This window comes from Panicum virgatum, chromosome 1N (assembly GCF_016808335.1).
Source record: "Panicum virgatum strain AP13 chromosome 1N, P.virgatum_v5, whole genome shotgun sequence".
Classification (NCBI taxonomy): domain Eukaryota; kingdom Viridiplantae; phylum Streptophyta; class Magnoliopsida; order Poales; family Poaceae; genus Panicum; species Panicum virgatum.
Window position 1 is genome coordinate 57,916,773 of NC_053145.1, and position 14,927 is coordinate 57,931,699.

At 52.7% G+C, this 14,927-nt stretch overlaps 1 protein-coding gene and 1 long non-coding RNA gene across 2 annotated transcripts; one reads left to right on the top strand and one right to left on the bottom strand.

Annotated features, from left to right (window-relative positions):
- Positions 1 to 2,085: 2,085 nt before the first annotated feature.
- On the top strand, positions 2,086 to 2,812 carry LOC120654216. The gene has a single exon (XM_039931745.1). It carries the CDS (start codon positions 2,193 to 2,195, stop codon positions 2,688 to 2,690), a length of 498 nt encoding a protein of 165 aa, XP_039787679.1. The 5' UTR covers positions 2,086 to 2,192; the 3' UTR covers positions 2,691 to 2,812.
- Positions 2,813 to 14,094: 11,282 nt separating this feature from the next.
- Positions 14,095 to 14,364, bottom strand: LOC120654217. Its single transcript, XR_005667026.1, has 2 exons — positions 14,257 to 14,364; positions 14,095 to 14,173 (listed from the first exon to the last, which is right to left on the bottom strand). It is a non-coding gene; the product is annotated as an uncharacterized LOC120654217 (long non-coding RNA).
- Positions 14,365 to 14,927: the final 563 nt, after the last annotated feature.

Below are 14,927 nucleotides of genomic sequence, written 5' to 3' on the forward strand. Positions count from 1 at the left end.
TTTTTTTATCTCACCAATTTTTTTTGAAATTTTTTCTACCCACCAATTTTTCACTTGAAATTTTTTTTGACTCATAAAAAAATGTCTGAATTTATTTTTCTCAGAAAATGACAAAAAATTTTCTAAAAAAGAAAAAAAATGCAGTCGGAAAATCGACCGTACGGGAGCCTCCCGTACGGTTGACCGTAAACTATCAATACCCGAGCTCGCCTTGCTGTTTGATGACCATGGCTAACTGATGCACCGTGAGTGAGTCCCGACGGAAGACGCGCGCGTTGCGCTCCTTCCAAATTTCCCAGGTTGTGAGGGCGAAGAGGGTGTCAAATCCTTTGTCACCCATCCAGCTGTGACGGAGGAGCCGCCACCAATGCTGCAAAGAGACGCAGGCCATCGACGCCGGGAGGGGCGCGTGAAGCGCGTCTAGGAGGATCTACCAGACTTGCCGAGTGAAGGAGCAGAAGATGAACAAGTGGTCGATTGTCTCTAATTCCTGGTCACATAGAGCAGAATTTGTATAAGCAGATTTGGCACTGAATTGTCCATCTGCGGACCCTCGCTAAAGAATCCTGTCTTCGACTTCGTGTTGTAGCACAACGGTGTCCAAAGCATTCTAGAGCGCAAGGTATGGTGTTTAGATCTTTTTGGCATAAATTTATGAAAGAGAATCTTACTATTTCAGAATATTAAATAAAATCTATTTATAAAACTTTTTATATGGATGGGTTGAAAATCATGAGACGAATCTAATGAGCCCAATTAATCTATGATTAATTTATAATTAGCAGATGGTTACTGTAGCATTACTGTTGCAAATTATGAATTAAGTAAGCTCATTAGATTCATCTCGCAATTTACAACCTATCTGTGTAAAAGATTTTGTAAATAGATTTTATTTAGTACTTTATGCATGTGTCTAAATATTCGATGTGATGTTTTTTTATATAAAATTTTGGGATCCAAACATTCGATGTGTTAGCAACTACGGAGACGGAGAGAAGAAAACAGCACTTCAGAAAACAGTACCCCGCGCTAGTGATCCTTTGGCCTTTTGCAAAGTTTTTCCCTTGAAAGCTGTCAAGGCAGACCCACCCATGCAAGTAAAAGCAACACGATATGTTTCAGTGCATCTGTACATGCGATGGGACAAACATCTCTGAACGGAAGGGGACTACTCCCTCCATTCCCTTTAACTGTCGCTAGGGAACCACGCCTGTGAGACAATCCCAGTTCCCGCGACTCTTTAATCGGGACAGAGGGAGTATGCAAAAGCAATGTAAATAAACAACCAGATCATCCATACCATGTATGCATGATCCAAAAGAAGTTCGTAGATTGCCGCACTTTGTTTTGCTTTCCTTCACATTCTTTACCATCTCTCTAAAACAGTATATCCAGATGCGCTCTTGTAAAGCTTCTCTTCTGAATCACACGATGTACCAAGTACACCAACCATCCCACCGAGCGCTCTTTCCATGTTGATCTCCAGCAGGGTTTACAAAACTGGTGGGAACCGGTCCGGTTTGACCGGTCCGGTCCGGTCCGGTTCCGGTTTGGGCCGGTACCAAACCGGCCCAAATTCAAAATTCAAATTTGAATTCAAAAAAATGAAAAATTTCTTAAAAAATCCTAAAAATACTTCAAGGTGCGGCAAATCTAATGGTGTCAAATTTTCTCAAAAAGTCATTCGTTTAACATACTTTTTGGGCATTTAAAGTTAAACCAAAAAAGAAAAAGAAAAAAATGAGACGGCCCATTAAGGCCCACTTGGTAAACCGGTCAAACCGGCCGGTATAACGTTCCAAACCGGTTACACATGCGATTTTAAATTTGAATTTGAATTCAAACCGGTCAAACCGGCCGGTATACCGGTACAAACCGATTGAACCGAGTTTTTTAAATTCAAATTTGAATTCGAGTGGTACTGACCGGTTTCCGGCCAAACCGTCGGGGTCCGCGCCGGGGTCCGGTACCGGTACCGGACCCCGGCGGTTTGGCCGGTCAGGTGGTTAAATGAAACCTGATCTCCACTCGCGCGATCCACACAAAAGGCCAACCTGCTCGCAGACTTTCTCCTGAAACTTTACCGCGCCCGCCCTCTAATCCGTTGACACATCGCCGGGCCGGGTCGCAAAGCAGCTGTGGTGGACGCCTTTGCCGAACGAACCCTCTTGCTTGTTGCCTTGGCCTCTCCCATGTCCCATCCCATGCTCACTCCTACGTGCATAACCACTACCTCCAACACCAAACAGTCCGGTTCGCTAGTCAACAGCTGCTCCGTGGTCAGTAGTCGGGCCACTGTTCCATCGTCGATCTTGGTCGATCTGGATGCGAGAATGGCGGCGACCGGCAGCACGCCGACGATGCCGGCGACGGTGACGCCCCTGCCGGGCTACGGATACCAGGGCTCCGCCGCGGGCGCCGAGCCTCCCCGCAGCTCCTCGGGCTCCATCGGTACGTTCTTCGGGGTCTTCGCGGCCGTCCTGGTGCTCACCTTGCTGTCCTGCGTCTTCGGCCGGGTGTGCGCGGCGCAGGCCGAGGGCCCCGACGAGCGGTACGACTGCACGAGGCTGGCCCGGCGGTGGTGCGGGTGGCCGGCACCTCGCCGGGCCGCCGCGAAACGGGAGGCGAAGCCGCCGCCGCCGCCCGTGGTGGAGGTGCCCGCAGCGTTGCCACCGCCGGAGGAGCCGTGAAGAAGCCGCTGCCGCCGGCGGCGAGGTTCACGGACCCCTTTCTCTGTCCTCTACCCCTCTTCCGAGTTACAATTATTAGTAGGAAAAGTCCGATAGGAGAAAGAATCAATAAGAAGGTTTGATTATCTGTTCTTATTATCTCATGAGCCTGTTCGACCACCGGACGGTTCTCAACCATCCGATAGTCATGAAACTGCTCCATGACGTACAGCTCAGAACCGGCATCAGAAATACCGTAAGGGGCCTCAAGAGCATCCCAAATAGCCTTACCTGTCGGAAGCTGAATATATGCATCAATGAGAGAATCTCCTATGACGCTCAGCAAGCCACCCCTACAATTGGTGTCATCATGATCGAACTGACGTTGCTCATCAACGGTTCGAGCAGTAGCAGGCATCTCAGTCACCACATAAAAGCAACGTATAGAGGTCAACCACAGAATAGTTTTCTGGCGCAATCTCTTGTAGTGGGTGCCCTCAAACGGCGGTGGTTTCAACATACTCGCAAAGCCAACAGATGAAAATTGACTAAAATCACGTTTTTGGATTGTTAGAAAATTAGGCAAATTCATGTTTAGTTTATTCCATAAATATAACGCAAACAAGAAATGCATGAACATGATATCATATATCTGCTTGTTAAAAAATTCATCATCAAAGTCATCATGAGTATGAAACTAGTGCTAACCAGTAAGGCATGACATGTGGAATCTCTCAAATAAAGCATGTCGATCACACTAATCACAAAGATTGCAATAAAATTAGCATACCCAGCGGCAGAGCCGGAAACACCCGAAAGCGACATGGTGCTTTGTTGATGTAGTCGCCCCACTCGATACAGTGCAGAAGTGTTGCAGTGAAGATCGTCCGCTCGATGTCGTGCCGCCAGGAACAGGAACAAAAGTTGCCAATACCGGGAACAGGAACGGAAGCCGCCAACGCAGGGAACAGGAACGGAAGCGAGTAGTCGTGCCGCCGCCGACACTCCCCAAAAACGTGATTGCCGTCCTCACCCGAGGAGGTGAACCCAGCGGACGGAGACGTTCCGGAGGCCTACTCTTCCAACTCGTGTGCGCGCAGGAGACGGAACGGGGAGAACTTAGCAAGCAACGGAAGCAGTGGATTTCTCTCGCTCAAAACTAAAAAGTATTTTTATGCAAGATAGAAGAAAGCTTTTATATTGCAGCCAGCAGTAAACGAGAAGACACGGGAGATCAAGCGACAGAAGAATTCGCCCACGGAAGAAACTTCCGTCATCATGTTTGAAAACTCCTGTAACTCCAGAATTTAAGAATGGAATAACTCTCGCATGCAATTAGTTTGGAGTGAAACTCCCTTCATCGTGCGGCAGCTCTCAATTTCATCTTTCACCTTCTTTATTTCTCTCGTAGGTTACTCGCGGCTCATAAATAACTAGCAGCAAAACCAATTCACGCACACACCACGTCATGAATGCACCATGCCTTGACCAGGCGGCATGCACACTAAATATTGCATATAATATTTAAAACGGATCTTAGAACTTATTTGATTTAATTAAATAAAATATGGACCAAACCATATTAAATCTAACAGCATCCCAAGGATGCCGATGAGGCTGGTGCTTTCGCAGCGGGCGCGCACGGTGTGCATGCGCCGGTCGGACATGCTTGGGATGCCCACAGGGGGCTTCGACATGGCAGGTCTGCACCTTCGACATCGCGCAATGGTGGCTGCCTCTGCTTGTGCTTGACATGGCGGGAGAGTCATCAAGCTGAAGCTCGGCCGCGCCCCACCGCCACCATGCTCTGCGTCACCTCTCTCTTCCTCCTCGTGCCGCGGCGCCGTCGTCCCCCTCTACTGATCGACTCCATCCTTTCACGCGACATCCGGCCGGCGCCCACTTTTCCGCCCGCTCCTCGAACATCACCGTCCCCATCTTCTCGCTGGACCACATTGCTCCAGGCCTACGCGGACGCAAGCGACGATCGCATCGCCATCGCCGCCAACCCAGCGCGCGCGAGCACTACTCGTACTCGGCCATGCATCCGCGATGTGCTCGGCCTACCGACTGCGAGCGCTACTGCTGGTTTGCTCCCACGCCGCGAGCGTCCATGGTTGCAGCGTTGCGCGGCCTTCCTACGGAGTTCCAGAGCTCCTGGTTTCTCATCCTGTGGTCGCTCGCCACTTCCTAGCTCGCCGGCGGGTGGTGGCGCGGTGACCAGGGGCGGACGGTATTCGGTTTACCGGTCGGGGTGGACGGTACTTCATTTACCGTCCGCCCCAATGGTACGAACCGTCCGATCCACCGCTAACGGCCGGGATTAAAGAAGGGATATCCAATACAAACGATCCCGAGGCCCGAGCGCTTCCCTTTCCTCGAGCCATCGGCCATCCCACCGCGATTCTCCGGCCTCGCGGCTGCCCTTGGCTCTCCGGCGAGCACCCGACTCAACTACCAAGGGCTCGTATGCACTTGTGGCGTCAGCTCGATCCGTCAAACGAAATACCCATGCGTTCCGCCGGGCCAAGGACACCGATTAGGCTGGTGTTCTCGCCGGGGGTGCGCACGGTGGATTCGCCGGCCGGCCATATGCTCGGGATCATGGCCAACGGGGAGGGTTCTCTCCTGGGCGGCCTGTGCCTTCTGACATGGTGCGCTGCTGGCTCCTCCTGCTTGGTGTAAGTTTCTCCTTGGTGGCATGGCAGACAGGAGATGTCGTCGAATGGGAGGTGAAGCGGTGGCCACCGGCCAGATGGAGAGACTGATGGCGCCGTCGCTGAGAATCGCCGAGCAGGCATCACGATGCGAGCGTTCAGCATGGATCTCTCTGACGAAAACAGATGTCCCTCGCCCTCCGGTTGTTAGTTCTCCACTTCACCAGATTGGACCATAAAACTTGAAAAGATCTTGTTCTATACTCTGAATGGAGCTATTATTTTGTTGATTTATCTTATTCTTTGGATTTCTTTATGCTATGCGTGTTGATATTTGAATCACGATCTGCTGTTTAGCTAACTAACGGAGCTAGTTATATCAACGAGATTTGGCTCATGGAGTGCAAGCCTGGACACATTAACAATCTTAGACTTCTTTTCTGCATTTGCCGAAAGATATGTTCAAGCCTTTTTTTGCTTCAAAAAAAAAATGTCCAAGCCTTTTTTTGCTTCAAAAAAAAATGTTCAAGCCTTTTATCTTCACACCTGAACTGACAGCATCTAACTAGGTAGTAATAACCTTGGCTAGTGTAAAGTTAAGAGACCAGAGTCTGCAGGTCTGATTGGTTGCCTTGCAGTTCCCCGAAAATATTTCAGTTTGGACAGAATCATTTCGCATTTGCAATCAGTCCATAACTCCATATAGATGCAGGTATGCACTGCAATTGTAGATACTGAATTCACTCTGGTCAGGGTCAGGGTCGGTGGCTCCGATTGCCGTCTGGAATTTACCTTTTTTCAGCCATGGAATGGAATGCAGTGTAAAACCAACTCAGTTTTTTCGCTCATGTGCGATCGGTGTGGGCTTTGTCGTCACCTCCGGCCCCAAAAGGAAATCTCCAGTTCAGAAAATTGTGTTCTTGAATTTGAAATCAGATTTCATAGAATCAGACTGTTTCGGAAGCTATATGTCTGACAAGCATCTTGGGTCAAAAACAGCCATGTCTTTCAGGCCTCTGTTTGTACCAACGCTGGTACCGATGCGCCTCTCTGGCTGCTGCTGCTGCTGCTAGTGGCCGGGGGTTCTTGGCGACGGCACCACTCGCCTCCCCAGGCGGTGGGCGGTGACCGCCGCTTGACCTCGCCTCCGGCGCAATCTCTCGCCACACCGAGCAGAGGCAGACACCAGTGCGCCATGTCGAAGGCGCAGACCTGCCAGGTGAGAAGCCCTCTGCTGTCATCCCAAGCGTGGCCAGCCAGCGCCTGTGCACACTGCACAGTACAGGCACTAAGCATTTTACCATGCCTTGAAGGCGTTGTTCGGGCAGGGAATCAAGCTGCCTGGTCTGTGGTCTCCATAATCCATAGGCAGCACACCCTCAGGCTCGAGGTCGAGCGCACAAGAAGGTGACAAGGCTTGTTGAACGATCGAAGAAATGCCGGATCCAGTTCGCGAGACCAGAGAGCTTGCGAGAGGGCGGCGGCGAGGTGCGCACGCCAGCGTTCAGTTCTCGTGGGACGACTATGAGCGCCGCCACTCCACAAGAGGCGAAACGGAGCAGATGGATCATGGCAGCGGCGAGCCTGGAAGCGGCGGCATGGCGTGACCGCGTGAGGACGGGGAAGCGCTCGGGAAGCCTTTGGATTGGGTCTCGCTTCTTTAATCTCAGCCGCTAGTAGTGGATCGGACGGCTCAGCGTGCCCCAGGGGTGGACGGTAAATGAAATACCGTCCACCCCACGTCCCCCGTGGTCGGCGCGACGCCACCCGCTGGCGGAGCTGGGACGTGGCGAGGGAACAAGGACGAAGAACCGGGAGCCCTGGAACTTTGCAGGGAGGGCGTGCAGCAACGGGAACTCGCGCCGCGGGAGCATGATGGCTCGCAGTTGGTTGGCCGAGCGCGCCCCTGATGGGTGGCCGAGCCGCGCTAGCGCGGGCCGGCTCGGCGGCGATGGCCATGCGCGGCCGCCGCCTGCGCGGCCGCGTAGGCCAGAACGCGTCGCGGTGTATCGAGGAGATGGGGATGGTGACGTTGGAGGAGCGGGAGGAACAGTGGGCACCGGTGTCGAGGAGGAAGATAGAGGAGACGACGACCACGGGCGACTGTGTGGGCGGGGCCGAGCGTCAGCGTGGCGAGAGGTTAGTGGCGATGCCACGCCCACGCGTATACGCCGGCGGCGCAGGGAACGTCAATGGCGTATTCTAATTGCAGGTCCTCGTGCTGTGCGAGCTGACGACGCAGGCGACTTCCATGGCCATGGGCGCTTCCATGACTACGCAGGGTGGCTTCCAAGTCCAATTGCAACTCATTTTTGGGGCAGGAGGTGACGACGAAGCGTCGAAGCCCACACCGACTGAGCCACCGACCCTGACCTGAAGGCTGAAGCAGGGCAGGCTAAAGAGCCCCAATCCCGAAGCTGAAGCTCGGCCAGGCCCCACCGTCGCCGGCGTCGGCGCGCGGCGTCGTCCTGATCGACTCCATCCTTTCACGCGACATCCGGCCGGCACCCACTGTTCCGCCCGCTCCTCGAACATCACCGTCCCCATCTTCTCGATGGACCACATTGCACCAGGCCTACGCGGACGCAAGCGTCGGCGGCATCGCCACGCCATCGCCGCCCAGCTAGCCCGCGCCTAGCGCTGCTCGGCCATGCATCCGCGGCAAGCTCGGCCTACCACCGCGGCGCGAGCGTCCATGGTTGCGGCGTTGCACAGCCTCCTACAGAGTTCCAGAGCTCCCGTTCCTCATCCCGTGCTCCCTCGTCGCCTCCCAGCTCGCCCGCGGGTGCCGTCGCGGTGACCAGGGGTGGATGGTATTTGGATTACCGTCCGGGGTGGACGGTATTTCGTTTACCGTCCGCCCCTGGGTGCGCTGCACCGTCCGATCCATTACTAGCGGTCGCGATTAAAGAATCTAGACCCAATAGAAAACATCGCTTCCCCGTCCTCACGCCATCCCGCCGCGCGCGTTGCTTCTCCGGCCTCGCGGCTGCCCTTGGCTCTCCGGCTAGCATCCAACTACCCAAGGCTTTAGTCTTGTAAGCACGTGTGTCGTCTGTTCGATCTGTCAAGAGGCAAACTCCATGCGCTTCGCCCAAGGACACCGATTAGCCTGGTGTTCTCGCCGCGGGCGCGGCTCGGGAGCGCACGGTGCATGCGCTGGCCGGCCATGGTCGGGATCATGGCCAATGGGGAGGGTTCTCTCCTGGGCGGCCTGTGCCTTCAGACATGGTGCGCTGCCGGCTCCTTCTGCTTGGTATCAATTTTGTCCGTGGTGGCAGACACGAGATGTCGCCAGCCAGATCAAGAGACTGATGGCGCCGACGCCGAGAATCATTGGGCAGGCAACACGATGCAAGCGTTCAGCGTGGATCTCTCTGACGAAAACAGATGTCCCCAGCTGCTCGCTCCGCACTTCATCTGATTGGACCATGAAACTTGGAAAGATCCTGTTCTACAGTCTGAAATTACAGTTTTTTTTATGACAGTCTGAAATTACAATTGGAATGGAGCTATTCTTTTGTTGTTTGAGCTTATTCTTTGGATTTCTTTATACGAAGTGTCGATATTTGTATCACGATCTGCAGTGTAGGTAACTAACGTGTGTTCCCTGAACGAAACTCTGCATCTTTGCTTGTGCAGTTCCTGAAAATTGTTTCAGTTTGGACCGAATCATTTCGCGTTTGCACGTTTGTTTATATTCATTCCATTGGCAGTCCATACAGATTGCAAGTATGCATTGCAATTGCAAACACTTAATCAGTATGTTTCCCCAGGCTTCATAAGATATTGTTGTGAGATCGGGCAATCACCCTTTTCCTACCCACACAAAACGCACAACCTTTGAGATCAGGGCGACAATTGCCTGAAACTCTGCTTTGTTGCCGATTCCTAAGTAGTTTCAGTTGGGATAAACTGACAATCTGTTATCGATTCTGCGCCCAATCCAGTTTCGGACTTGCAGGCAGTCTTAATCCTCGCAACACTTACCCTTGCAGCCCCCTGTGCCTCAGATAATCTAGCAATTGGAATACGCCGTTGATGGTCCCTGCGCCGCCGGCGTGCATGCGTGGCATCGCCACCGGCCCTGACCTAAAGCAGCGCAGGCCAAGAGGCCCTAGTCCAATGTCACCATCCCCATCTCCTCGACACACCGCGACGCGTTCCGGCCAACGCGGACGCGCAGGCGGCGGCCGCCTGCATCGCCATCGCCGCCAAGCCGGCCGGCCCGCGCTAGCGCTGCTCGGCCACGCATCCGGGGCGCGCTCGGCCTACCGACCGAGAGCCATCCTGCTCCCGCGGCGCGAGTTTCCGTGGCTGCATGACCTCCCGCAAAGTTCCAGGGCTCCCAGTTCTTCATCCTTGTTCCCTCACCACGTCCCAGCTCGCCAGCGGGTGGCATCGCGCCGACCAGGGTGGACGGTATTTCATTTACCGTCCACCCCTGGGGCACGCGGAGCCGTCCGATCCACTACTAGCGGCCGGGATTAAAGAAGCGACACCCAATCCTCACGCCATCCCTCCCGCCGCGCTGCTTCTTCCAGGCTCGCCGCTGCCATGAACCACCCGCTCCGTTTCGCCTCTTGTGGATGGCGGTGGCGCTCATAGTTATCCCGCAGGACTGAACGCCGGCGTGTGCTCCTCGCCGGCCTCGCCGCCGCTCTCTGGTCTTGCGAACCGCATCCGGCATTTCTTCGATCGCTCAACAAGCCTTGAGCGTGAGGATCATGCGGGGCGGCGAGCCGGCGACACGTCCGCTGCCCCCCGATGGAGTAGCCGCCGAGGCCTAGCTAACAGCGTCCGTGACGAGTTCGCAGGCCGCTGCCAGTGTTCGCCGCCTTTACGTGCACGAACGAACCCCGGATCCGGCACCCACGCCATAACCCGGCGCCGCCGAAGCGGGTGGCCGTCATTTATGCCGCTTCCCTCCCTGCACCAACACCCTTCCGCTTCCGGCGGACGACGGCATGCATCTGGGCTTATGGGGGACCGCCGGGGCGGCCTCAACTGGTGAACTCTGTCTCCGAGAGCTTGCTCCTGCCCGTGATCCGCGAAAGCTGCGATGTCTCGCCTGGAAAAATGCGTCTCTGCGCTGGGCTTTTCATGAGTCTCGATTCAATTGTCTCCTGCTTGAGCAGCTGCGGCTCTGCAGGTGAACAGAAGCTGAACTTCACGTCGGCACAGAGCATGAACTAGTGCTTGCTACCAACCAACACCAACCTGTACTCAATCTGAACTAAATTTAATGATACACGGCCCACATGGCCCAAATGCTCACGCAGGAGCCGATTCGTAAGCCTCCTTCAATTTCCTCATTAAGCCCAACTCACTCTAGGGCCATTAATTAACCTGTTAAATTATGGTGATAACAGGTAGGACTACCCAAGACCCAGAAAAGTTATGACTCCATTTGGGTAATAGTGAACCGGCTCACCAAAGTCGCTCATTTCCTACCCGTACGGACCAACTATAGAGCCGCGCCGGGCCGTACCCCCTTGCCCTATTCCTCCACGCGCTGCACATGCGCGCGCCTATGCACGCACGCGCACCACGCGGCCGGGAGGCTCGCCGCGCCGCTCGCCGATGCCCGACTCATCACGTCGCCTGGCCGCCTCGCCGCTCGCGCCGCCTCGTCGAAGCCGAGCCGTACTGCTCGCGCGAGTAAAGCACAGCTCCTCCACCGGCCGATCCTGTGCACCCACGTGCCCCGGGCGCCCGCCGTGCCCGACGTGCCTCTCGGCCCTGCCCGAGCCGTCGCATCGTCCCTGTGCCGCCGCGAATCATGCCACTGCTCCGCGCCGCCGCGACACCAAGTGCCATTAAGGCCGCCCCGCCGAGCTCACCGGCCTCCACCGCACCCCGCCCGCTCCACCGCCTTGCCTCGCCTATAAATAGGCCCCTTGCGCAGCCTCTCACCACCACAACCACCACAGCCACCGCTTGCCTCCTCCTTAGCTCTGCAGCGCTGCCGCCGGAGCTCCTCTGCCCCACCTCCGCCCGCCGCCGTGGGCAGCCCTCCTCGCTGCGCCCCAGTCCGAGTCGAGATAGGGGATGGGATCCTCTTGGCCCCCTCTCGCTTTTCCCCATCTCCTTGACTGCCGCCACACCTCCAGGATGCCGGCCCAGGGCCACCGCTGCCCGCCACCCGCCGGCCGTTGTGGCCAGGTCGCCTCGCCCCACCTCCGCCCGAGCTGCGGCCGGGAATCGAACCCACGGACCTCCCTCTCTCCTTTCCCCCACACCCTGGCCGCCACCGAGCCCCAAGGCCGCCGGCCGGGCGCCACCGGCGACCCCGCGCTACCTCCCCTGTTCCACGGGAGGGAGGAGGAAGAAGAGAGGGCACATTTGCCCTTAGGCCCCTCTCTTTTCTCTTATTCTTTAAAGAGCCCTCCCACTCTCTCTAGCCCTTTTTGCAAAAGAAACCCTCTCCTTTATTATATTCCAAAACAACCCTCCACCATACAAAAATATTTATAGATAGATCCTTGCCATTTTCTAGAGTAACCCTCATAATTCTAGAAATTACAACCAAGTCTCTTCTCTCCCAAGAATAATTACAAAGAGGCCCCTGAACCCAGGTTTAGCCTTAACTACTCCTTTAACCTATCATTTCATGAACCAAACATTCTCCGATTGACCTGAAACTTTACCACGCCATTTCTAACATAATTTCGGCCGTGCCATTAGAAAACCGCCCAAAAATATTACTCCTATCTCTATATCTTAATTGTTCCCGATTCGAGCTCAATGATAAAACCTTTATCTCTTTTTTTTATTATGTGTTTGTTTCTATGCGTCGTAGATCCCGGTGTGAACGAGAGAGAACCCGTCGACGAGCAGTACCGCGAGCAAGTGTGCGAGGACTAGTTCCGCGACCCCAAACCCGAAGGACAGTACCTCGATCAGGACTTCCCGGAAGACTTTGAGAATGGCAAGTTCAATCTCATCCTTTGATGCATATTTTGTCCCACTTTTATAAACACAATCTATTGGCCTGTTTTCAAAACTGCATGTTATTTTGCTGCTAAAACCGGTTGGATAGCCACCCCTTGATTTGTTATGACCATTCCTTGACCACCTATATTAACGTCTAAATATGATCTGTTCTATTTGGATGTTAATCGCTGCTAGAACGCTTAGGACCTTGAACGTGGTACAACTTATTTTATAAAAGGAAAATGTATGAGTGTGTGAGAAGGAAAAATGTGGAAATCTTTGGAAACCAAAAGAAGGACAAGATGGATGGCACTTCTGTGTCAATTGCCAAAAGGTGTGCTCGTACCTGTGTGGTTGAGCAGGGTTGGGAGATATCCATCTTGTCACAATTAAAGACCGAGTTGATGTGACATCTTGCCTAACTCTACCATCGTGCAAATCACCCGACCGTTGTATGTGGCAACGGCTTAGCATAAACCCCACTAGTTAGTCTGATAGCCATCAGGAGAGCTGAGAGCAACGGGTGACCAAGGAGAAGGGATAAGATCTGTGTGACTTATGCCCCGGTTAAACTTAGGTGATAGGTCAATGGCCCCTTGGTGAATCCCGTGTTGGCTAGTCAGGTCTAGCTAAGATGGGTAATGGCTTTGTTGGGATCTGCACCGACACTAAGGTGGTCGTGCTGTGGTACCCCGCTTGTGGGTAAAATTGCACACCTCTGCAGAGTCAAAACCTATTCGAATAGCCGTGCCCACGGTACTGGGCGAGTTATGGTTTGGTCACACAACTAGTGTTTCTTCTGGGAATAGATGGGTTGGCGTGAGTTGTTTTGGAGAAGTGTCCGGCAGCTATGTCGTGTGCTACGGCGGATAAGGAATCCGGTAGCAATTTAAAACTTAGATCCTGTGTGGATCAACCTCACCCGGTTACAAAAGAATTGCTTTAAGAAAAAAATTTCAAGTAAACCCATGCATAAAAACTGGCTTTCCGCAAATTAAACCCTAACCTTATCCTTGATCCATTATGTGCATGTATTCTGTTTATACCCCCTCCGTGGGTGTGGTTGGACTTGCTGAGTACGTCTGTACTCACCCCTTGCTTAATTTTTACAGAGGAAGATCCAGATTTTGTTCCCGAGGACGTTGAGTAGGGTTTCCTTTCTGCACCAAACCTTGCCTGTGGATAGGGTCACCCGCAGGAGCTCCGTATGGCTCAAGACTCTGATGACTTCTTCATGCTTCACGTTATGGCTGGGCATTCGGGTTACCCGAAATTTTCGGGTCGCGTAGTTCGGGTTTTAGGAATTTCGGGTTTCCAAAAATGATACCCGAAATCTGTTGGGAAAAAGAACCCGAAAATTCGGGTTCGGGTTCAGGTTTTACCCGAATTACTCGGAATTCTGGAACTCCACATATGCAGTATAAAATCAAATCAAATACACCCAACCATGCATCCAGTTCACACGTCCAAACTGACAGTTCAAACGAAATTAACTAACACTTCACACGTCCAAACCGTGACAGTTCACACTTCACATATCACAATTAATAAGCATAGTTTTGAAGAACACAAATCAAATCATAGATGAAAAAACTACATGACTAAGACAGATTCGCTTCCAAAGTCCAAACCACCCAGCACTCCATCTGTCCAGCAGCACCACTGCACCACCCTAAATGCAAATCAATAAGACAAGGATTTTCATTAACATAACAGAGATTGAAAAAAAAGTAAAAACCATTAGAACATTACCTTTTTAAGATGTAGATGACCCAGGTTTGGAGATCCACTTGGAGTTGCTTCCTGTTGGTGTTGCTTGTGCTTGTGTTTTCGCAGTGGAAGCCTCTTTTTCTTTCCCTTTTCCTTTGCCAATATTCTGGGCTTTATGGTTACCAAATTCTTCTATTAACTCTACAATGACAGGAATCGAAGCAATGAGTAAAATTTTACAATGATGCAACAAATGCATAAAGGAGTTAAGAAAAATTTTATACCTTTTTCCATCATTTCTAATTCCTCCATATTCTCTTTGATGTCAATAGGAGTTGCTCTCCTAAGCCAATCCTGTGCACAAACTAGAGCCTCTACAATGAATGGAGTAAGAGAAGTATGGAAATCATCTAAAATACGTCCACTTGTGCTGAAAGCAGACTCTGATGCTACTGTGGAGACAGGTATAGCAAGCACATCACGAGCCAAGTGAGCTAAAACTGGAAGCCTGGGTGCGTTGTCTTTCCACCAAACAAGGATGTCAATCTTCTTATTCCTATCCTCTGTATCTTCACTAAGATACTTGTCTCGGTGTTCATTAATTGTGTCTCAATCTCAATATCATCTTCAGTTTCAGGCATCTGAAAGACAAAGAGCACTGATTTCAGTGAGTTCATCAAGACACTGCAGTTCAAAAGTCGTGACTGATTCCTATCCTTAAGCTATGCATTCAGATTTCAGAGTGTAACTGTGGAAGCGAATCAGCGATGCTACTAGATCTGAAAGACATGAACAAGTACAAGAGGGATGAATGACATACATTGCAAGATTCCTCCGTCGTTGCTGCCGTTCTTCGGTCGTCTCCCCGGCTAGAGAAGCCCCTTGCCCCTACTGGCCGTCGGCCGTCGCCGGTCTGAGGCACTGGTGGACGGCGGTGGCGGTCGCCGGTCTGGCA

Coding starts and splice junctions, on each gene's coding strand:
- LOC120654216 (XM_039931745.1), top strand. CDS start 2,193: ATGTCCCATCCCATGCTCACTCCTACGTGCATAACCACTACCTCCAAC.